Here is a 25,459-nt window from a genome sequence, read left to right as displayed (position 1 = left end):
TCAAGAGACGCTGACAAGAAGCAATGGAATCAACGTTGCTTTTCCACAAAAAACCCAAAGGCTCATTGCTGCTCTTTTAAGCCTTATGGGAGTGACTAATCATCTTTTGGCCTTACTCCAAGTCGTCCTTTTTGCTTCAGCTGCTCTTGCCTTCTGGCAGCTCTTCCCATGCGTGCATTAGGAACAGGCTCCTCCTGTTCCTCTGCCTCTCTGCTGTCCGCCTCTAGAGGCTTCGGAGTCTGCGCATCGCTCCCAGATGGCCCTGGCCCCATCTCTGCCTCTGATGCAGAGCCCTCGTCCGGGCCTTCTCCTGGCTCCAGGACTGGCCCATTGTCCTCCCCAGCCTCCTCACTGTCCGATTCCGCTGCCAGGTCCACAGGCTATTAACGGACCACAACACAGCCAATATTGCTTTCTTAAAACCAACCACAGCTTTCCACTGTCTAAATTTATCATAGGTTTCCAGCTCTAACTTCTCAGTTTCATTAATTTTCCATAGCTTGTCCCCAGAGCCTTTTTTAAGTCTGTACCTTATTTACCAATGCAGGAATAGTTACCCTTTCTCCTATGGAAAAAAAAATACTTCAATAGGAAGGTTTTGTTTTGTATTCCAACATTTTGAATTGTTTAGATGTTTGACTGTATACATGACAAGATGCTACAGAGCCATGGGTGATAACACATTGTTACAGACTGCCTAAAACATAACATGATCTGTCAAACAGAAATATAATATTATTGTAGTATTTGCCCGTTAGTCATTTTTTTATCTCTGTAATGGCTGTAAGCAGCCTCCAGATGTCACGAGTGAGGAAAAATGGTAGAGGCAACTTTGTTAGAAACAGGAGATAAAATGATGGAATTTGCTACATAAAGCCTGGATTTTTTACCCCTCATTGAGCCACACTCTTAAGGTCTCATGTTTGGGCTGAAATTTTTTAGTTGATACTATCTTGGTTCTTCCACCACCATCTTCTCCTTCTCCTCCACATAGTCAGTATTAATATTTTTTTTACTGTTAACAACTTCAATTTTTGATTTCTCAAAAACATTAAGTGACTTTCATTCAAAACTTTCATTCAATTAACTTTCATTCAAAATATAACTCTGTATTTGCGTTTACAGTTCTGTAGAGCAAGTGGCCCCAAAACTTTTGGGCACCAGAGACAAGTTCCGTGGAGAGATGTATTTCTCTGGACTGGAAGGGTTGTGGTTTCGCATACATAGGGCTACATAGGGCTTCACTTGTTTGCATGGTCTGGTTTCTGGCATGCCCAGTGCCAGTCCACAGTCCAGGGGTTGGCGACCTCTGCTGTAGAGTGATCAGAAAAGCAACAGGGCATCATCTTTCTCCAGAGTAATCAAGAGTGTCTTATAATTAGAATTATATTGTATGGATGCTTTCTCTCTTCTGGCATGTTGTCTTTACCTGTAGATTAATTTTCCACTTTCTGAGACTAAACAGAATCATAGAATCGGGAAGGTCTGTTTAAATAATCCAGACCCTGGTGGTGCAGGAATCTATGTTAAGGCGTTGGAGAATAATAGCTGGTTGGTATATGCTTGAACCTATGCAGTCAAGATGAGCCAGTGCTGTTTTCAGTAATTACTTTCAACTTAGGAAGGAAGGATATTTTTTAGTATTCTGTTGGAATTCTATTGGATTTAACTTAAATCATTATTTCGAGTCCTGCACTCAACTTCTGTTATGTGACATCCTATAATGTAATGCTATCATATTCTCCTAAGTTATTTTTCCTCAATATTAAGTTTACCCAGTTCTATTCCATCTGTTTTCTTAGGAATATTTTCTAATATCCTGATTATCCTTATTGCTGGTTTAGGATCGTTTATCTAGCCTCACTGAGCATGATAGTGAGCATGAGGCAGGGCCTTCGGGGTCCAGACAATCAAGGCATGGCAAAGCTCCTTCTCAAGCCTCTGAAAGCCCTAAGAAGGCCTCCAAGGTTTCAGAAAGGGTGGCTATTCAAAGGCACAAAGCCATTGAACAAACAATCCAGAAGGCACAAAAGGAGGGGGCAAAGAGGAAAGCAAGCCTCCAAAGCAAAGAGCCCTCTGGCTCACAGCTTATCTCGCAAGACAGCCTGAGCTGCCTGTTATTCCAGAGGAGTTTCCTCCAGCAGCATGGTCCCCTGAAGATGTCATGGAGCAGGGACCTGTTCTGTCCAGCAACAATGAGTTGCTTTTTGGTGCTATGCCAGTCCTTGAACTATCTGGTCCTTCTTGGGAACAACCTGTGGAACATAGGATGTCTTCAGTTGAGGCAACTTTCACACCCACGGACACGGCTTGAACAAGAGGATGAATTACAATTTCCATCAAATATGGTGGCATTAATATCTGAGCAGGTCATTGCAGCCAGATTGCAACCGAGGACAGCCTCTGTAGCGTCTGATCTGTCCAGGGCCCATGCCTATCACCAACTGCCACAATTGTTGGGGAAGGATTCCCCATTTATGGATCCGGGCGGCTCAGCTGCTTTCTACAGCCAGGCCTCTCTGTCAGGGGAGGAGATGCTATATGATACCGATTTGTCTGACGATGAAGGACTTATGCCTGACTAGCCGGCTTTTGTAGGGCTGTTTCGTTCTCACCTGTTTAAGTCCTTACTCCATAAGGCTAAAACAACTACTCAGCAAGGCACAGTCCAAACAACTTCTGAAGTGAATGTTCTGACCCAACGGATCCTTTATTTGCTGAGCCTACTATAGAGTCAGAGGAAGTCCTGGCACCTAGACTATTTCTGGACATTGTGTGAAGACAATGGTCTTCGCCCGGATTGGGGCCTAACCCTAGCAGCTTAGACAGACGCCTGTACAATATGGGAGCAGACCTTACCAAGGTCTTGCAGGTTCCCACTGTTGATGCCCCAGTGGTGGTTTATCATCACAATCTACTTTACCAGGACCACCGGAGGAAAATCTCCGTCCTGAGGATAAGAGATCAGAGCAGTCACTGGTTAAGGCCCATCAGGTTTCAGCCTGGGCCATCAAGGCAGCCACAGTGGCATCATTTTTTAACAGCTTCGCTGCTCTGGTTAAGGCAATTGCAGGATCATCTCCCAGTTGCTGATTCTAGGTCACAACAGGACCTTAAGAAAATAATAGCAGCATTAGAATTCTCTACAGATGCTATGCTAAATGCTTCCAGATTCGCAGTTAAGGCCATCGGTTCTTCTGTTACAACTTGACGCCTCTTGTGGCTAAGGCAATGGCAAGCTGATGCCAGAAACAAGTGGCATCATCTCCTTATGGAGGCGATAAGTTGTTTGGTGATTTGCTGGACTCCATCGTGGTGGAGTCTAGAGAAAAGTGCAAAATACTGCCCAACATATCCCATCGAGCGGATTCATGCCAGGCTCCTTACTTTCACCCAACTTCCTTTCGGGGGCCGGACAGCAGTTTTGGAGCACCATGGGCCCAACGGTCCTTTCCATTCAGACAAGGACCTGGTCAGGACAGGCAAGGCAGACAAGGACAACGGTATCCACCCAAACAGTCCTTTTGGGGTGGGAGGGGTCGTCCCTTTTGATGCTCTAAATGACTGCTCATCCAATCCTCCCATAGTAGGCTGGCTGGCGTTATTTGCTGACTGGTGGAGGATTTGACACACAACATCAATTGGTTGGAACTCTGGGCGATACATCTGGATCTCAGGAGTTTCGAGGACATAGTATTGGGGAAGGACATTTTGATTCTGACAGACAACGCGGTCGGCAAGGCCCACATAAATTGCCTTGGGGGGACCCAATCTCGGCCACTCATGCAGGAGGCTGAACAGCTGGGTCTTTGGGTGGAGTTTCATCTGTCCATCCGGGCAGCACATATCTCAGGGGTGGCAAACGTTTAGGCGGATTGACTCAGTCGAGCATCAGTCAACCAGATGGAGTGGTGTCTGGACCCATCCTTGTTTCCAGCATTGACGGTCCACTTCGGTCTTCTGATCATTGTCCTGTTTGCCACCTGGGACAACCGCCAGACCCAGAGATTTTTCTCCAGGTTCTCGTCTCCAGGAGCTGAGGCACTGGATGCTCTATGGAGCCCGTGACTGTCAGGGCTGCTTTATGCCTTTCCTCTGCTCCCATTGATTTCCAGGGTCAACCAGAAACATCTAGAGGAGGAAGCCGAGCTTCTACTTCTGGCTCCCCATTGGCCCAGGTGGCCTTGGTTCACGGACCTAGTGACCCTATTAGTGGATTGACCCTGGAGGATCCCTTGGGATAGGGTATCCCTCAGCCAGGGAGTTTGGTTCACCTGGAACCCCAGTGGTTCCAACTGACTGCCTGGCGCTTGAGCGGGGCCTACTGAGGGGGGACTCCAGGATCATTAAAACTATCCCAAGCTTCTTGCAGGGATTCCACCAACCGCATCTATAATGCCACTTGGATGGTATTTTGCAGTTGGTGCAAGAAACGGGGTCTGATATCCATTTCTGTAGCGCAAATTTTGGACTTCTTACAGGACGGTTAGATGACGGTCTTGCCCCTAATACTCTTTGATGACAGGTAGATGTCCTGTCCTCCATTCTGACTTGTGGTACCAGGAACTCCCTTTCTCGACATCCAATAGTCCGTCAGTTCCTTAGAGGAGCTTCTAATCTGAGACCTTCCATAGTACACCGGTTTCCCTTGTGGAGCCTAAACAAGGTCTTGACCGCCCTTACCCGGAGTCCCTTCAAACCCCTTTGGGAAGCCAACCTGAGCTTTCTGTCGTATAAGGTGGCATTACTGGTGGCTATTACTTCTCCTAGGAGAAAGCTGACGACCCTGTCAACCAGGGAGGACCTATGTGTCTTCCATGCTGATAGGGTTATTTTACGTCTAGACCCAACATTGATCCCCAAGGTCAACACATTGTTCCATAGGGCTCAGGAGCTTGTATTGCCCAATTTTTGTCCTGAGCCATCCCACCATTTGGAACGTACTTGGCATACATTGGATGTGCAGAGGGCTCTGCATTAAAAGGACCTCCTCTCTCAGGAGGACAAAAGCCCCCTTTGTCTCCTTTCAACCGGCAACACTCAGTTGCAAGGTTACATCATCAACTTTGGGGAGATGAATTTGGGCTTGTATAGCTATAGCTTATGAGTTCCAGGCCTTGCGGGTTCCTAAACGCATCATTGCCCACTCTACCAGGAGCGCAGCGACTTCGGTGGCTTAGGCTACCAAGCTTCACTGGAGGAAGTTTGCCAGGCCACTACTTGGTCGTCCCTGTCACCTTTTATCCGTCATTTTAAGCTGGATTCTTTCGCCTCGGCTGAGGCAGCTTTTGGCAGATGGGTGCTCCAGAGAATTCTTTCAGAGCAGGGGACACAGGCCCGGACTACACCCTCCCAATAGGACTGTCAGGTTTGGTATGTCCCATTCCTGACTGCTGTTCCCTCCTTTATGGAGAAGGGGCGTTGGTCTTACCTGACACGCCCTTTCTTAGGACGGAGGGAACAGCAGTCATCCCAGGGGTGAAATCTAAAAATTTCCCCTACTGGTTCTGTGGGCGTGTCTTAATTGGTAGGTGTGGCTTGGTGGTCAGGTGACTGAATGGGCATGGTCAATAATAATAAATAATAAAAAATAATAAAGTATACAAAACTTGGGAGGCACTGGTCTACCAAGTGCCTTTTTTTGGCAGGCACCGGTCTACCTTCTTTAAAAATAGAGGCACCGGTCTACTAACTGCTTACAGCGCTGATTAGCTGTAGTGCGGTCCTTTGAAGTGCCGCGGCAGTCATTTAAGGCCGTTTGCAGCTATATCACCACTGAGTGCTTCAGGGACAGAGAAGAGGAACAATGAGGCGTGGGCAGTGGGGGGGCCCCAGGGATTTTTGCTACCAGTTCTCTGAACTACCTGCCCCCATCGCTACCTGATCGCGCGATCTGGTCCAAACTGGGAGCATTTCACCCCTGAATCATCCCCACTCGGTTTTCCATCTGGCCCTGGGGTTTGGGAGGGGTTTGCAGTATTTTTGTTTTCACAGCTCAACACATCAGTCTGCATTATCGCCTTCATCAAAAAGCTGGGAAGCAACAGGAAGAGGCATGGCTTAACAGTTTTGCAGATTCAGTCCTAGCAGCTAACAGACAGAGTTAACCCATTCCTGATTGCTGTTCCCTCTGTCTGAGAAAGGGCGTGTCAGATAAGACCAATGCCCCTTTTCTTCCAGGCAGAGAGTGGGTGGGGGAGGATATTTTAGTCCAGATTCCTCCTCCCACCTGTATGGAACTACGATTATAGCTAAACCTCACTTAACTGTTTGCTTAATTTAGTGCGTGTTCAAAGTTACAAAGGTGCTGAAAAAATAACTTTGCAACTAACGCTTGCATATATGACCTTCACAGCATTCTTTGTCATGCGTTCACCATTACAGTAAGTATATGTTATCCTGTTACTGACCCATTTTTTTTCTCCCCCTTTGCAGAATGGAAAGATGGAAGGGGAATTGATTGTAAAAGAATAAGCAGGCACACAATGCTGGTATGCTAGCTGTTTGCTGAATCTCCTTGGGGCTCCCAGCAAGCTCCTTTCAGCACCAGCACATTCCTTTTGATGTGTGTTTCCTATTGTTTGCCTGCATAACTGCTTGTAATCCTTTCCTCTCCAATGAATGTAAATATAAAAATAAATGTTAATTCCCTTCTTGCGAATTATCCCAGTACCAGGATGAGTATTGATTAGTTGTGTCAGTTACAAGCAGCATCTGTGAGCCAGTTACCTCAGGGGTCCAGTGAGCATTCAAAAGAATGCGGGTGGGTGGAAAAAAGGTAAGCACAGTAGCGGTCATGTGATTTTGCAGTTAGCGATTGCTTCATTTAATGACTAAGCTGCCCATCCCAATTATTGTTGCTAGCATTTCATTTCATTTACCATTACCATTATCATTCAGTAAAACTGCTTGCAATAAAGATAGCATACCAGCAATGGAGACAAATTCTTGAACATGCAGTCCATCCCTTCTACAGGAGGTACAAACAGTATTTGAAAATCCTGCAAATATCCTACCTTGGCAGATCAAAAATTGACACAATTTTTCCCCTGTTACCACCTATATACCTGACACAGTAGCAGCTAATAGATACACTGTCATGTAAATCTGAATAAGACCTTCCATCTTACATCTCTCCCTGTGCAATATTGCAATCAAGATGCTTGTGCTTCCCCAAGAATGGTACTTCTGGAAAGTTTGGAGGCAGGGAGATCAACTACAGATCTGCGAGATCAGATTAAGTGCAACCATTGAAGGCTATGTATGCCTGGGCTTGAATAGAAAGTACACAGACTGATTTTTCACCTTTTACGCCAAATGATGTGCAGTTGATTTACAGTGGTCATTTATACATTCCCCTCCTTTTAAGGGAAAAAAAAGTATTGCAACTCTGCCATGAGAATAGAACTGTGGACATGAAGACGTTTAAAATTCTGTATCAGCTGTTCAGATTCTGGTGGCTGAATGTGAGAGCAGATAACAAAGATTATATTTCATTTTGTGTTTGACACTGGGTTTAAGTCTGTTCCTGGAAAGCTGGCTGGTTTCAGCCCTTCTCACTCTTGTGACTATTGGATCATGGAATTTATTACAGATTTTCTTGCTGTTGAGGATTATATGACTATTTTTGTGGTGGTGGCGGCTTGTGTGGAAAGATGGCATCTTACTCCTTGGAAATGCATTCCATCAGCTCAGGAAACAGTGCAACCTTTTCTAGACCTTGCTTCTAAGTACAAGAGCTTAGTCACTCATGTGATTTCATATTGCAAATCTCAGTTTACATCCAAGTTTTGGAAAGCTTTTTTTTAGCTATTAAGCATTAAGATTCATTTGTGATCCTTTACTCATCCAGGCTCTAATGGTAAGTAGCGAAAGTGAATCAATTATTGGAACATTACCTAAAGGGCTGTGTGTGTTACCAGCAGGACAATTGAACTGAGCCATTGCCTCTTGCAGAATTTTGTCTTCCGACGAACCCTCCCATAAGCTGGACTCAACATTCTTGGCCCCTTCCCAGTTATCCAACAAATTAATGCAGAGCCCTATCATCTACATTGCTTGTTTTAAAGATGATTCATCCTATTTTCCTTTGGTTGCTGCTTGTATTAGCTTTCCCTTATTGTTCTATCCTAAAACTGTTCCTCTCTCCCCTTTTTTTCTGGTGGATGGAGAAGAAGAAATGTATTCTAGAGTCTAGCCACAGGGAAAAATGATTGGAATATATAGTTCACTGGAAGTTATACTTTAAATCTGGGTAATTGTAGGAAAGCCCTACAGATGTTCACACCCCATGCCTCATACAGCAAACTAAGACCTGTTTAGTATGAGTGGCTTTCTGGTAGACTATACTACCACCAGCATGCTTCTCAACCTCATCAGAGCATTGCAAGTGTCTTCCTCATGACAAGGGGTCATCATGGAGTGGGTATATATTGTAATTATTGTGGTTGGTTGCACAGTGAGCAAATATTTAGACTGGATATTTAGACTAGACTATCAAGTCTCCTTCTCAAGGACCTAAGATAGGCAGATGTTGATATTCAGTGGTGTTAAAGGTATCATTGCAGGATGTAAGCTGTTCGAGCAAAGCTGCCTTTTGCTATTGACTGATGATTGTCATCACACAGTCAGCCAGATGTTCAAATTGGATTTAGCATTTTTATCCTCTAGTGAGTACTTCACAAGGACCTGGGGTAAGCAGATGTGGATGTTCGATGGTGTTACAGATATTGTTGTGGAATGTAAGCTGTTCCAAATGAAGCTACCTTTTGCAATAAATTTGTCAATGCGGATGGTGTTCAAGTTGTTTTGGGATTGCACCCAAGGTGACTATTACCACTGGTACTACCTGTGCTTTCTTACTATTATTACTATTATTAAAATTGATGTGCTGTCTAACTCACATCTCTACATAGTCACAAATAAAACAAATTTAAAATAAGAAAAAACAATGCCATGCTGTTTTGATAGCAGATTTGACTGATTGAATTCAGTCATTCTAAATAGTATTCTTATCAAGCTGTGGTTACTACAGAATTTTTACAGAATTGTACTAAAACAGAAATAATACGATACAGAATATTGTTCAGATCTTTGGTTGCAGACAACATGCTAGTCTAACAATATTGTAGCCTACTCAGCAAACCTCCATGGCATTTTAAATATAAAAAAGGTTGTGTAAAAAAATTTTTAATATTATATTGATACTTTTTCTGAATTGTCCTTTATATATTCTACTTTGTCAAATTAGAAAATCATTCTGTTCTACATAGTATTTTCTCTAGATATCTCTAGTGAGTTTCCTATTGTAAAGCTTCTTGGAATGGAAATACTGTAAACACTTTTTTGTTGGGACATTCTTAAGAATGAAGTATTTTTATTAAAGCAAACACTTCCTCCTTTGTTAAGTGGGCAGAGTTTCAGAATGGAATTCTATTTGGATTTACCGTTTAATATTTCTTTTTCTTTTTATACATAATGTAATTACAAAAATTTCTTGTTAAGTATTTTATGAAATTTAGTTAGTGACAGCAGAAGACTAAAAGGATAATTACAACACACATACACATATATACATACATAGAAGGGGTGTATGAATAGCTCTAAAAAAATCATTAAATCCTTTGCGATTTTCTTCCCTTTAATGTTCCTACGGAGAAATTATGCTGAAGTTCAAAATACTTTTCTGTGTAATTGCAGCCAGCCATGCTGTGCAATGATTCATCAAGCTTCCACATTCCCAACAGCAGTGATTCAAGTGAGAGGATTCAAGACGAGAGCTGATCTTGCTTTGATTATAGAATATTGTATACTTTTATTCATATTAATGGACATGTATTTTGAAACTTGTGTTTAAACAAGTAAAATGTCTTTTATTATATAATTTAATGGTATTTTGATTGTTTAATCTGTATATTTGATATGATGTTTTGAGTTTTTGTTTTAACTTAAGAATAAGGAATTCATCTATATATTTATATGGTGAAGAAAATCAGAAGGCAATTCCCTATTCCTTCTTATAACTTTTTAACTGTTTAACTTTTTTGATGCCGCCCTCCCATTTTTTTCCTTTTTGTTACCCTGTTTCCCGCAAAATAAGACATCCTCTGATAATAAGCCCAATCGGGCTTTTGAGCGCATGGCAATAAGGTCAAGCGCTTATTTCAGGGTTCAAAAAAATATATAAGACAGGGTCTTACTTTCAGGGAAACACAGTACTTTGTATTTTATACTATTTTGAAATTAATAAAGTTGATTAAAGAAAAACAAGATGAGACCTGATGGAAAAATGTCTAGGACAAAATGGGTTATTAACTCCATAGTTCAAGAATACACAGCATGGCCAAGAAAATTGGACTTCAGATTCAAGATTTCAGATAAAAGTTCTGCCTTTAAAATGAAGATAAGTATCTCCAGACCAGTATGGACAATAGATCTTCTGGAGGCTTCTTGTGTCAGGTGTGATTTTGAGCCATTATTGGTTTTTTCTGCAGTGAGATTTTGAGGAATGAAGATTACTTTAGAAAAATCTCTGCTGGAGTACCGTATTTTTCGGACTATAAGACGCACCAGAGTATAAGACGCACCTTAGTTTTTGGGGAGGAAAATAAGAAAAAACCTGATTGGTGGGTGGATCGGTCTCCCGGAATACCCCCAATCAGCTGATCCCAGAGATGAATTTTTTCAGAGGCTTTTTTTTCTGGCTCTGAAACCTCCGTTTCAGAGGCTGGGCGGGGCTACATTCAGAGTATAAGATGCACCCAGATTTTCATCCTCGTTTTTTGGGGGGGGAAAGGTATGTCTTATACTCCGAAAAATATTGTAATTAAATGCCTATTCCTTATGGAAGAGCAATAGTTCCCTGGGATTTGAGGAATTAGGTGCAAAATACAAGGAATATAGTTCTGATTCCTTTTAGGAGCAGGTGTCAGACAAGCTAGTTTGTGCAGGTTTTTGGTCATGACATGACAGCAGTTTTCAGAATATTTTAATCCATTCTCTGATTTTCTATTCTGGAAGTGCTAGAGGCTTAACAGATTTTCTGATTACATCTCAGTAGTCCATTCTGTTTGCTGTTTTTAACCCCAGCTTCTTATGTTATAATTTTGGAGATGCTAATTCTTAAGGAAAAAGACCAGATAACGTTTGCTTCTAAAATGTTATCAATACAAGTAGGGCCTTCCCATTCTTTCTTCAGCTCCCAACAGCAGCACATTTTTAAAATCCATGAATAATATTGAGCAGAACAGTTGCAGTTTTCTACAGGTGCTAATATCTGGAAGGCAGGCAATCTGTTGCAAGCATAACAGAGAGCACTGTTGAACAGATGGCAATTTTATACCTCAGATATTAAAAGAAAAAGAATAGAAGTAGACATGGGCTAATTTAGCAAGTGAGGTCTACAGCATCAGTCATTGTGCCAAGTTAATCTTAATCACCGAAGCATTGATTGACAATCTGGAGGATGTAAGGTGCTGTTCTCCTAGTGAGCAGAAAAACAGGATGGAAATTATAATTTCTCGGCTACTTGTGCTTATATGTCATTTGTGACCACGTTCATATTGTCTAGACAGCTTGTACAGCAACCTCTTCAAGTGCCTAGTGGTGCCTTAATGCAGATCTGGAGAGTATTTGCTAAAAATAAAATAGTGTCATTGGGGTGGGGACACCTGCGATGGTTCTTATACTTGAATATACCAAGATAACTGATTTTGGAAGAGAAAACACCAGTGAAGCCTGCTCCTTTGATTCTTCATTTTATTCCTTAAATTCTCCACATCCACCAAAAATCCCAGTTCATGTTTATAGACCGAACACAGACTCAATTCTCGTGTATAGTGTATGTATAGTACATACTGGTTGATTATAAGATGGGTAGCTATATAAATGTTATAAACAAACAAAGAAACACACAAACCTGATCTGCAGTTTTTGATTAGGCCCTGGTGTCAAGGTTCCAGAAAAACCTCTTCTACATAAAAAAAACTCAGAAGCCATTGTCTTTCAGAGTTCTTTACTAGCATGAGGAAACTGGCACACGATGAGTGAAATTCCAAAACTGAACTTCCGGATTCTTTTCCCAGTTATACAAACCCCAAGAGTCCCACCCCCCTAACCCCTTTGCTGGTCACATGGTCCCACGTTCTCCCAGTTCATTCGAATATCTTCTCGCCACTCCTGCAGATGTGAACACCATCCGACTTTGACCACTTGAAGAATGTTACCATACCCCTCAACCCCCCTTCTTCCCCTTAGGGGAAAAATGTGGCAGCGTCTGAAACCCTAAAGTCTAGTATGGTTTCCAGGCCTGACACCTGGACAGTTTGGAATCAACTCTAGCTTTAGATATGGAATTTATTAGGCGAGTAGCAAGTTTCTCTTTTTGATTTTCCCTACCTCAAAAGGTCATGGGTGGGATAAATTAAAGGGTAATCCTCATGTGAGCTGCCTTGAACCTCCTGGAAAGAAGGCGAAATAAATCCTAACAAGTAAAGAAAAATAAATCCACCTCCTGTTCTGCTGATCAGAGAGTTGCCTTTTCCTCTTGGATGCTAATGCTGCCAGTTGCAAATCCACATGTCTTGAAATGTGTATTACTAATTTAAATGGAAGAGGAAGGCATTGATGTTGAGCTAGGCAATAGCAGTGACTGACAGGCTAGGCCAGGTCTTCTAACCTTGAAGGTGGTTTATTAATTTGCATGAATATTGTAAGGTTGGCTGCTTATGAAGCCCCAGAGGATTTGACAGTAATGCTCTAGTGAGTTGAGTGGAATTTTTTTTGGGGGGGTGGAATATGTCAAAGTTGTATCAGCATATCTCTGCAAGTTTTCTGACTTTTGTGTATTCCAATAATTTTTGTGCATCAGCATTTTTATGGATTTTCGGCTTGTGATTGAAAGAGCATAAATTTTCATAAAGCAAAAGTTTGGAGTTCCTTGAAGACTTTTGATAACCTTATTAGCATTACAGGTCATAGCCTTTATACATGTAGTCCTTGACTTACAGCTATTCCTTCAATGACTGAAATTACAACAGTGCTGAACAAAGGAATTTACGACCTGCATCCAAAGTTATAACTGCTTCAATGCCCCTGCAGCCATGTGATCACAATTTGGGCACTTGGCAATGTGTCCACCCTTATGATCAACTGCAGCAACACTATATCGCTTCCCACCTCTTATCTCCCTCCCCCCATCCCTTCCTGCTGCGTTTCTTGAGCTTACTTCTCTATCTAGATGCCCACAGACCTTGGGCCTCCACTTTACCCTGTTTATCTTGTTCCATTTATCTCTTCTGAAGATCATCTATCCGAAAGATCGACAGGCCAATGTGACACATGGCTTTCCTGCAGAGGCCCTCTCATGCCATACAAGAAGATTGTGAAAAATCATGCTCTTCTGAGAGATTGTGTGAATGGTGCCCACCACCAGAATAGTGCAAGGCAGCCTCTGTATGGAGACTGCTTGTTGCATTGGCTGGGTGCTCTGTTGGAAAGGCAATCTTCAGAAGTGGTAAGGGAATAAATATAATGGGGCAGGAGGAGGTCCAAGACTGGGAGAACCAGAGGGGCAAAAGCTGTGCAAGGCCTGCCTTGGGATGGGGAAGGTCCTCTAGAGCCAGTGCAGGCCATGCTTCAGCTGGGAAGGTGTTACAGTGTAGGCCTGGTTCCATGCCAGGCCTCCCTAAGGTGTCCCCACCTCCTATAGCAACCTGTGCTTTGCCGACTAACTTGCAAAGTTACTTAACAACTGCAATGGGGAGAGCCAGTATTGTGATTAAAAGAAGCGATTGCATGGGAACCTTGATTAGCAACCATATCAACTTGCAACCATAATTCTGGGCTCAGTTGTGATTGTAAATCAAGGATTACCTATAGAAACATTTATAGTACCGGACCTTTGGATTGTGTGTTTAGGTTCTTTAATGTAGCTTGATTCTCAGTATTTTAGGCTAATATTTTTCAAAGTTAGCAGCTTTATGATCTATGGACTCCCAACTCCCAGAATTCCATAGCTACCATGCTAACTGGGCAATTCTGAGAGTTGAAATCCATACATCATAAAGTTGGCAAGTTTGAAAAATACTGCTTTAGACTAGAATCCTTAACATGCGGTGTAAGGCTTGTTGAACTTCAAAATTGCTCCTGATCTAATGCTGCCATTATTGTTGAAGCTGTTTTTCCTATCTAGTAGTAGGAAAGAATATAATTTTGCAAAATATTCAAAGGTGATCTTTAGAAAGTGTATTGTTTTCTCAGTACTGAACCAGGGACATTTTTTGAGATGGTGCCGCATGGTGAGCTTTTTTCGTGGTTTCCTGGTTATCTGTTCATGACAACCATAGACAACAATTCTGTCTGGACTACCAGAGAAACAAATAGCTGCATATGCACTTAAATGCAGGCAACTGGAGGAAACCTTTCAAACAACAGCACTGAGGTTTCTTCAGTGCTATGAGAAAAGGCATCTGAGTGCATTTTAAACAAATGCTGCTCTGATTCCTTTGCATAAGTCTTAATGTTTACATGCATCTTTATTATAATTTATAAATATCATCTCTCAGATATTTAGATTATAAATGTAAATAAATATTAGACTGCTTATTTAAAGCTATTGAGCAAATTAATTTTCAGTGAAATTGATCTGTTTGGAAATCCAAACTATATAATAGTGGGATGCAGAGTTGGTTGTTTGGTTGGTTGCTTTTGATTTGATGGTGCTCATCTCTAGACAGGGACTGTAAATGTATAGTGCACAAAGCATCTTATTCATTAACTAAGAAAAACATTTAACTCAGCTGATTTATACAGTCATCTCAAATAATTTTTTGTTTGACTGCTATACAACAAGAAGAGCTGGTTATTGAAAATTAAGTTGTTAAGCAGTTTTACAACTGAATGCCCCCTTGAGCAATGTTCTCTTAATTTGTTTGGTACTCCTTGCTCCTTCAATAATAACTGATAACATTTTATAGGTTTCTATTATGGGCTGGCAATTATTAGATAGTTTTGTATATATCCTTTCATATCCTTGATACATCAATGATTGTTGCATGTATCTGGGAGTTTTGTTCATGTCAGTTGAATAAAAACATTCTTATCTTCCAAGCAAAGGATAATGTGCTAGCCTAAATTCTAAAGAATTCTGAAGCCCGAGAAAGGTCACAATGAAGAGAATATCTACATGCCTATAAAATACTAACGTATTAAATAATATAAATGGGAAATCCATTTTGAGACAGAGATGGAAGGACATTTCTAGTTGTTTGTGTTGAGATAAAAAGCATTGCTAGAAGAGAATGAATGTGTTCTGTCCTCCTTCGCCTCCGTCCGAGTGATGGCTTAATTAGCCAGCACTATCAGCTCTGGCAGCAGAATAGCGAACGTCTGCCAAGTTCTATGATATCTCCCTCGATGCTGGTGAGTCAATTCAGCTCTTAGGTAATCAGTTGATTTGCCGGCTATGAAGAGACACAGCAGTGCTCACTGCCTTTATATCCTGTGGGGTGTGGCTCCATAACTCAGCACTTCTTAGACCTGCCCCAGCCCTGCTTCTGTTGTTCCCTCCCCTCCTGCCTACGAAACCTAAGATCCAACCAAGCCTGATTGCTATCAGCTGGGTCTGAAGGCGTGACCTGGGGGGGGGGAAGAGTCGGGACTGAGGCCTCGTTATCTCTTTCACCTGGCCTGCTTCTGGCTCCTGGAGTTGAGCCAGGGAAGCCGGTGCTCCCGAGGTAAGTCCTGATGGTCCTTCCCCCTCACTTTCCAAGTCACTTTCTGGCAGCAGGCCCGGCTCCAAGTCACTTTCTGGCAGCAGGCCCGGCTCCAAGTCACTTTCTGGCAGCAGGCCCGGCTCGGGGGGCGCAGACACAACAGAATGCTACGTGATCTTAAAACCATGGCTAACCTTTTTGCCATCGCGTGCCAGGATGGGGTGGGTGGGGGAAAGGTTCTCACACGCGCATGCCCACACCCATAATTCTATGCGCCCCACCCTGCGCATGTGCGCGCAATCCCCCCTCCCCCACTCCTGGCATGTGATGGCCCGGTAGACCCGTTTTTCTTTCTCACCTGGCTCCAGGTCCTCTCTGTGCATCTGGGGAGCCTTCCGCACTCCTACAGAGGCCCTCAGTAGGCCTGAAACGGCTTGTTTCCCAACTTCCGGTTGGACAGGAAGTGACGTTTTTTGCTGTACCCAGGCTCCAGAGCCTTTCTAGGAGTCTAGAGAGAAGCTCTGGAGGCGGGGGAACAGCAAAAAGTGTCACTTCTGCTCCAACCAAAAGTTGGGAAATGGGCCGTTTTGAGCCTCCAGAGGGCCTGGGGAAGGCTATTTTCGCCCTCCCTAGATGCATAGAGAGAATCTGGAGCCAGGTGAGAAAGAAAAACGGGCCTTCACCACCCCCGCAGGCCATCTAGAGGCAGGAAACAGCCTGTTTCCCTACTTCTGGTGGGCCCAGAAGGCCCAAAAATCAGCTGGCTGGCGTGCGCATGCATGTTGGAGCTGAGCCAGCGTGCCCACTCATATGGCTACGTGTGCCACCTGTGGCATGTATGCCATAGGCTTGCCATCACAGCCATAGGTGATAAGACCAAGAAACTGAAAACACATACGATGTTTTTAGAGAGAAAATGGGTGGTATAACAGGATTTGAAGCCCTAAAGATTTAAAAAGATCCAAGAGGGATAAGAAATATTTGAAAAAATCCTCATGGGAAGAAAAAAATGGAAATGTTTTAAAAGTCTTGTATGGATGATTAGTGAATTCATTGACAAGCTGAGATGCAGAAAGGAAATGTATAAGAAATGGAAACAGAGTCTTATAACTAAGAAGTGTAGATGGCTAAATGAAAGAGAATGATGCCAAGTGTGAATTTGTTAAAATAAGATACTACTGTTAGGATTAACCTGACACAATTTATGACAGAGTAACTAGGTTGGTAGAGCAAAGGAATGCTGTGAAGATGGTTCAGCTTTATTTATTTATTTATTTAGCACACGTTATCTGCTGTCCTAATCATAAGACTTTGGGTGGATAATATATGTAAAATGCTTAATATCTACAAAGTATTTAATGAAATCTCTCATGGTATCCTTGAGGTCAAGATGGATAAAATAGCTTGACTGCTGTGTTTATTTCATATAATGTATTTTATTTATTTTTATCCAGCATCCAGAGTTATGTGTGTGAAATTAAAGGCTATATAAATCAAATAAATTAGCAAGCAACCAGTTCAGCAGTCTGATGGATTCCATATTGGCTGAGCAATCTTATCCAAAGAATTCTTGTATCTAGTATTGTCTTGGTGGGAGATATGTAGTAGGGTCTCCTCGGCCAACGGCAAGGATCTAAAATATGAAACGGAAGGATTGCTTATTTTCTGCATCATGCTCTGCATGCCTCTGTTTGGGACCTGGGAGAGTGAATTTCAGAATCTAGGAGGTTGTCAGTGGGTCCAGACAAGGAGTCTTGGGGGCTTACTGGATCTGTCTCAGACTGGGGTTAACTGGCTTCCACACTGTTGGAATCATTCCCTCCAAGGTACTATTATTACTAGAAGTTTCTGAATCTACCTCCTCCTTAGAAGGCAAGCCAAGTAGAACTTATTAAATTTTCAGATGATACCGAACTCTAGAAACTAGCTTACAGAAGAAGACAACAGTTCAACATTACTACGACATCTATTCAGTGGGATGATGTTCTTGCTGTGACAAGTACAAATTCTACAATAAAAATAAATTGTAAAACTACAGGATTGATACCAGTGCAGTGAGAAGGATATAGGGGTACAAGTAGATCACTAAAATAACATGATCAAATCGAGCGTTATGTCAGTTAAGAAGACCAGTGCAGTCTTGGGCTGCGTTAACAGAAGCACTGAGTTCAGATGATATTTCCATTATTCTCTATGCCGATTAAATTGGGAACTGCAGAAAAGAGTGATAAGGCATCTGGAAATCGAATTCTACGAGGTAGAGCTAAGAGCTTGGCATGCTTAACTTGCAGAAGATAACCAAAGATGTAGTCTTCAATGTAGTCTTCAGATATTGAAAAGGTTCAAGAATGGGCCTGTCTTTGTTGTAACCAAAACAAGACACGGCCCAACATGTTGAAATTAAAACAATAGTGATTCTGGTTGAAAATTGGGATTTTCCTGATGGCAAGAGCTTTTAAGTAATGCAGTGCTCTGAACTAGGGCAGATTTTACATTCCTTTCAAACAGGTTTGTACATTTTAGTGGATTCCTGCACCGGGGAAGGATTGAACCAATTGATCAATATACTGGGTTTGGAAACCCAGTTCCATCAATCTCAACCTCAACATAAATGTCATACTACGGACATATAGTACATCCTCCTGTAAGCAGTCAGGCCACTGCATTTTGAATCAATTGCAGCTTCTGAAATGGCTTCAAGGGCAGTCATGTGCAAAGTATATTGCACTAATTAATTCTGAGATGATAAGGTCATAAGTTACTGTTGCAAAAAGATTGGGAATTGGCCTATGGGGTGTAGTAATTGTGACTTCCTGCACTCAGCTGGGGGGGGGGCACTTGCAGTGTATTTTAAAAAATTATTTATGTAAACATGGGGAGCTCAAATGTATTTAAAGACAGCACATACACTCCTGCTTTTAGAAATTAAACCTGCTCCTCACATGATTATATTCCAATCTTGAAAATACTGTTGTACAGAGAGGAAAAAAACTTGAAAACTATATGCTGAAAACTTTGCATAAGAACTTCAGAGGCACTTCTTTTGACATTCTACAGCAGGGGTCTCCAACCTTGATCCCTTTAAGACTTGTGGACTTCAACTCCCAGAGTCTGAAAGTTGAAGTCCACAAGTCTTAAAGGGACCAAGGTTAGAGACCCCTGTTCTACGGTATATGCTGTATATGTGATCGAAATATTTCTTATAGGATATCTAGGTTTTGTACTGGGAAAATGTTGATTGCCAAGAGCAACTGTATATGTATCATAATTTCTGTAATGCCCTGTTAATTCCATGATCTATTATATTTACATTTTTGTAATATTAAATAAAATTAAATTGTGTAAGAACTTAACAGTAGTTAAAACAGGAGGTCTATCTGGGAATTGCATATACTTTGCTATAGCTCGAGATTCCCAATCTGTAGGATTAGAGATGTTTTCCCGCTCTTGGTAGGTAATTAATATAACACACAAATGCTGATTTTTATTTTGGATCATACGGTGATTACATCATAAATGGTACCATTTTTAGCTAAACCCTTATAATAAACCTGTGGGGATGGAGAAAGCAGGCAATATTTTAATAGAATTGAAGTACTTGCTGTGCTTAGGGTGACTATTGGGCCAAATTAAGCAAAAAAATCAAAACAAAATGATGCTATTCAAGATATTCAGAATTTTCATTTTGGAGGAGACAAGAAACCAAAGAGGTGGAATAATGAATACTTAATATTTTTTTGCTTTGTTTTGTAGGAGGCTGTTGGAATCTTCACTCATTTCACTCTCACGTTATGATGGGGCAGGATCCCGTGAACATCCTATCTATCCTGATCCAGCTAGGTGAGGACATAATTGAGTTCTTTTAAAAGCAACGTTAAAGCGTGGTGTGTAATTGTCCTGATAGGGCAATAATTGTAGGATTAGACTTGTACCCATTTTTTTCTATAGGAAGTACAATGGTTAAGCCAATCTTTTGGAATCTAGAAATAATCATTTATGGCAGTGAAGAGAGGAAGTAGCATAAATGCTTACCTGATGGGATGGGAATTTAGGAATTACACTAAGACTATGTCTTTGCTTTGAGCTTTAATATTTTTCAAATGACAAATTAAGTTTTTGTAATTCTATATATTAGATAGAAAGGGGATTGTCTGATGGCAAAATAGAAGGATCTCCACCTACAGATATATTGACCTGGTTTTTAATGTTTTTAAATATAAACTATAATTGTTGAAATGTGGCAAATATTTCAAAAGTGTTACAAGCCATACTTATTCACCTTTTCATGTGTTTGACTTCAAAGAATTGTGCCATAGCCTCAGACTTCTTATTAAGACTGTATTGGTTGGAAATAATTGTCAGTAACAACAGAGACGGTTTGTAAAGGCTGGTTCTGCTTCACTAATTTAATAGTGAAGGATCCTATCAGGGGTTAGTGGCTGTTACACAGATGGAAAGTAATGTGGAAATACAGTGAAGGGCAAAGTAATTAGACATTAAACTATAATCTAATGTTGAGACTTCTCCTGTTAAGGCCTCTAAAAGGTTAGCTTGTCTCTGGGCATAGCTCTAATAAGGATCTTCAGATCAAATTTTTATGTCACAACCTCACCTTTTCTAATTAAACTCAGCATCTTTGGATTTTCGTGAATAAAAAGTGATAACTGAAGAGTATGGATATTATAATATGGAAATAACCTTGTCATCATAGCATTAAATTCACTGGCAAATATGACTAATTTGAAAATTTAATTGTTAAATCTAAGAATCAAAATTCAAATGATCCGAACTACTGTTAATTGAAGTAGTATTGGGAAGTAGTATTATGAAATGGAAAGTAAACATTTAAAAGAAGGAGTGATAGGGCCAATTTTTAGAGGGAGTGAAAGAGGTCATAAAAAAAACTCCCCAGACCTAACAGAGTGAGTGAGTGACCGTTAAATGTATGTATGTACATGTATGTATGTATGCATGTATGTATGTAATGTATATAGGCTCTATTTCCCAGGTTTCTTGAAACAGTAGAATTTTATATTGATGCATATAGACTATAAGAGCGTGTGTGTGTCCGTGTGTCTCTCTCTCTGTGTAGTTTATTAATGATATGGCAGAAGTCTTTATTAAACCAGAATTTCACTCATCATTTTTAGCCCATCACCCTGTTCCAATTCTGCTCTCAGCCAATGATTGGCTAATATTTCCATAAACTTGGTGGATCTGTGTAGATGCCTTGAAACAACTACTATAGGGAATGCCTTGTGATCAGTTGCTGTAAACAAAGCTCTTAATATTCTCCAAAAAAGTGTTTCAAGTCTTGAATTAGTTGGAAGATCAATAGTGAACCTACAGAGCAAGTTACAACCTTTTAGTGTGTAGACATTCAATTATTTACTCAGTGGATTAATTAAACAAAGGACTTCCTTCTGAGATCTCCAAAAGCATCCTTTGCAATTATTAAATATACATGACATATGCATGTAGCAGCAGCTGTCAAATTATTCGGAGTTAAAGTGCTGGACTCAGGTCTATATGGCACCTAATTATATTTTTATAAGGATGCTTCTAGGTAAGAAACTAACCCGTCCAGATTTTAAGAGATTATTACATACATTTTTTATTGTGTCCTTATGCAGTTGAAATTAAATTGCATCTCTTTAGGGACCCATTTGAAGCTTTGTTTCCTCAGATGCTGGCTGAAGTAAATTCTCACCTCATTATGTAGGTTTGAACCTTCCTTAAAAAGAAAAATCAATCTCAATCTGGTTTATGGTGGCTTTTCCCTCAGCATTAGCTGGTCTCATCCCCAATAAAAATATAGTCAGCCTTTAGTAGATGATTTGGGATCTAAAACTCCAAACTGATGGAACCAGAATTTCCCACCTCCACTCAGTAACCATCCTTCCTTGCTCCATTCCCAGATATTTTTATAGCATTCCCCATACTTCACATAGACTTTTCAACTTGGTCCAATTGGCAAATTATTTATAGGGGCAACAACTGGTAGATAGATCAATATTTCCTACGAAAATTGCATTTTTATATGTTCTGATGCAGAAGCAGGATCTGTTTCACATTTACTACCGGTACTTGAATGCCTTCTGAACAATAAATGAAAGATGGAACTCATAACAGCAATTGTAATCTTCTGCTCCTCTGAACAGAACGTTATTGTTTTTCTCCTAGGTAAACGTTACAAACAAGGTTGCTAAATTTTTAATAATAGCCATGGTTTGTTGAAATCATCTGGTGTCTCCATTACACTGTAAATTTCAGTCTTTTCTGCATAAATTTTATTTTATTGTTATTTTATAGGATTGCTTTTATATTTGATATATTATAATATTGTCTTCTTTTAAATACTGATCATGCTCCAAAAATAAAATAAAATAAAATAAATAAAAATAAGCTTCTCTTGAGAACTATAAAAGAATATACTAAATGGATTTCTGGTTGAGTTCCAACTGTAATAATAAACGTATAGAAAAGAGGAGATAACAATATAATAGAATTTCTTCTTGTCTTTATTCCTAGAAATTTCTCCTAGAAACCTGTTCTGTATATAATTTCTTTTGTCAACAAGCAGTGTTTCTCCCATAAAGCCTTTGCTTAAGACCTTTGTCCTCACAGCCTTCCAAAAAGAGAGATGAAACTGTATAATGGAGCTTACTCATTTCATTGTTACTATCACCTCTTCTTTCCTTTTTTTCCTCTTGTAGTACTTAAATAAATAAATTACACCATAAACTTGATTTGACAAAGGACTGTCCCTATTGTCACTCTGTAAATGATCTTGTATCTCAGTAAAAATAATAATTTGAAATAATTGGGTTTAAGTATTCCTTTATATATATGTTTAGAAATCTTGTGACCTGGGCAGTTCATTGTCTGTTTTAGATAGTGAAACATGGCGAACTTTACAGAACTTAAATAAGAGACTTCACAGACTCTATAAGTAACATGGAATATAAAGCTGTGATGAGAAAATTAGAATAGAACTTAGATGTGCTGCTACATTATTAATAGGGTTTCATAAAGTAATAATTAGGAAAATAGCTCGTTGTCTTTTTTGTTGTAGTCCACTTTTTATTTTTTTGTATATTGCTAAGAGTCATTGTTCAGATGGACAGCTATATATATATTTTAAAATAAATAAAATTGAAGATGGTAATAGAGGAAAATATTGATTAACTTATTTGGATTTGAGTAAAATTCAGATTAAAATAATAGTAAGTGATATTTATTGAAAATACTTTTGAAAAATTAGGAAATAATGCAATAATAGGAAATAATACAAAAATCTTTTAGATTAAGATTCTACTGTTGATAAGTGATAAGTTCTTTTTAAAAAACACGAATAAAACATAATTTGAAGGAATGTATCTGCACACTCAAATACTAGAATTCTAAAACATGTCTTCATCCAAGTAAGACAAATAATATGGAAAAAAGATATAGGTTGTCCTCAACCTGTAACCACAACTGGGATTGGAACTTCTGTTCCTAAGCAGTGCAGTCATTAAGTGAGTCATGCTCAATTTTATGACCTTTTCTTCCATGGTCATTAAGCAAATAATGCAATCATTAAGCAAATCTGGCTTCCCCCATTGACTTTGCTTGTTGAAAGCCAGCTGGGAACATTGCAAATCGTGATCATGTGGCACTGCAACCATCATAAATGTATATCAGTTGCCTAGCACCTAAATTTTGGCTACATGACTGTGCGGGGTGATGTGATGATCATAAGTGTGGATGGGCTGTAAATTACTGTGTTTTAATGCTGTTGTAATTTCAAACAGTTAATAAATGATTGTAGTCGCAGACTGCCTGTATGGCTGAAATGAATGAGGGTGATGCTAACTAATAGAAGAATGAGCAGTTAGAGAAAGATTGTTCTGTTAGTGCAGATTGATGAAGAAGGGAAACATTGTAGGAAAAGTAGGGTGATCAATACATTGTAGAGATTAAATCAATTACTTCTGTGATTCATATTCACTCTCTTTAAAGAAGCTAAAGCATCAGTGACCTTTTTGGAACTAATGAGATGTTTTGAAAAGATCTTATCTACTGAATCAAGGCAAGAGAGTATTGAAAAATGAGGTATATGAAAAGTTAGAAAATTCAAGGTGAGAGAGTTATTGGTAAACAAAATTGGTGACAATTTCTGAAATGTCACAGTTCACAGAGGTTTACATACAAATATTTGAGACCCGGTCTTACCAGGGTCTCAAGTCCAGGAATATTTTCTTAAAAGCTGTCATATCAGCTTGTTTTATAAATAAACCTTAGCTTTTGTGATAAATGGGCGTTTTGCGATCAAGGTTCAATCTCTTGCTTTTCTGTTTAATTTATGAAAAGAATTATTATTACAGAGGAAACACCATTAATGATGCCGTCAAACTTTTCATGAAAACCGTTTTATTACTTGGATTTTTGTATCAAGATGTTGGTGTTAATACATTTAAAGCTATCAGCCACCCAATTCACACGTACCTGTATTAAAATAGTTTTATATTATGCCTTTTTGCAGTCTCAGATGTGTTTTTACATACATTTTCCTGACCTCATCTATTATATACCACAGCTACTTGTTAGTCAGATTTTGTAATTTTTTTGTCAGAAAAGTAATTGTCCATTAAGTGAAAATGTAAAAGCTTCAATCCAAAGGGCTAATTAATTCAACATCCAATTTCTACAGCGGGCAACTACAATCTTTTGGAGCCTACAAAGAGCACTGAAGGAAATCCTTCCCCATTGTTTATTTACATCTGATACAGCCATAATTGCTATTGTATGTTATATGTGCCGAGTCAAATATTAAAATTATAGCAATAGTACTTAGACTTACATACCGCTTCACAGTTCTTAACAGCCCTCTCTAAGCGGTTTACAGAGTCAGCATATTTCCCTCAACAATCTGGGGCCTCATTTTACCAATCTCAGAAGGATGGAAGGCTGAGTCAATCTTGAGCTGGTGAGAATCGAACTGCCAATCTGCAGACAGACAGCAGTCAGCAGAAGTAGCCTGCAGTACTTCATTCTAACCACTGCACCACCCTGGCTCATTATCCTCTCAGGAAGGAAGAGTATACCAAAAATTAGAAAAAATAGCAGCAGATAATGGAAGTGTTCTATACTTTCTTCCAATACTAAGTTCTTTTTTTACACAGTTGAGGAATGTGTGCTTTAAATAAACGTGTTTCTATAGTAAGTACATTTTATGTCTGGTACCGTATTTTTCGTAGTAGTAGACGCTCAGGATTCTGCCTCTGCCTACCAGCATTCATCGCTATTCATCTGGCTAGTGTCCTAGCAGCAAATAGCAAACAGCCTGTCAGCTTCAGCACATTATCGCAGCCTGATTCAGCACAAGCAGCTGATTGGCGGATGAATCGGCCTCCTGGAATACCCCCAATCAGCTGTTCCAGGCTGCAGGGATTGCCACAGACCATTGCTGCCTCCATGCCTTGCGTTTTTGGCCAAAAATGCAACGCAGGGAGGCCAAAAACGCAAGGCACAGAGGCGGCGATGTGCTGTGGCAATCCCTACAGCCTAGAACAGGTCTAAAATAGAGTGCAGAGGCTGAAAATGCGACATGAGGCCAAAAATAGCCAAAGGGTGGGGGCCGGTGGGTGGGCGGGGCTACGTTTGGTGTATAAGACACAGCCAAATTTTCACTCTCTTTTGGCGGGGGAAAGTGTACCTTATATGGTATGGTAATTTGGTCATTTTTTTAAAAAAATCTCATT

General features: G+C 40.3%; 1 protein-coding gene across 5 annotated transcripts in view; it reads left to right on the top strand.

Moving 5' to 3' along the window:
• The window catches only part of AMBRA1 (autophagy and beclin 1 regulator 1), a 161,522-nt gene that overhangs the window by 33,826 nt on the left and 102,237 nt on the right, over positions 1-25,459 (top strand). For all 5 annotated transcript variants that reach the window (XM_058161761.1, XM_058161762.1, XM_058161764.1 and 2 more), the window contains one exon: positions 19,467-19,553. In XM_058161761.1, the coding sequence (XP_058017744.1) occupies positions 19,467-19,553 (87 nt within the window). The remainder of the gene's footprint in view (positions 1-19,466; positions 19,554-25,459) is intronic.

Source organism: Ahaetulla prasina, chromosome 1, assembly GCF_028640845.1.
Source record: "Ahaetulla prasina isolate Xishuangbanna chromosome 1, ASM2864084v1, whole genome shotgun sequence".
Lineage (NCBI taxonomy): Eukaryota > Metazoa > Chordata > Lepidosauria > Squamata > Colubridae > Ahaetulla > Ahaetulla prasina.
This window is presented reverse-complemented; position numbering and strand designations above follow the sequence as displayed.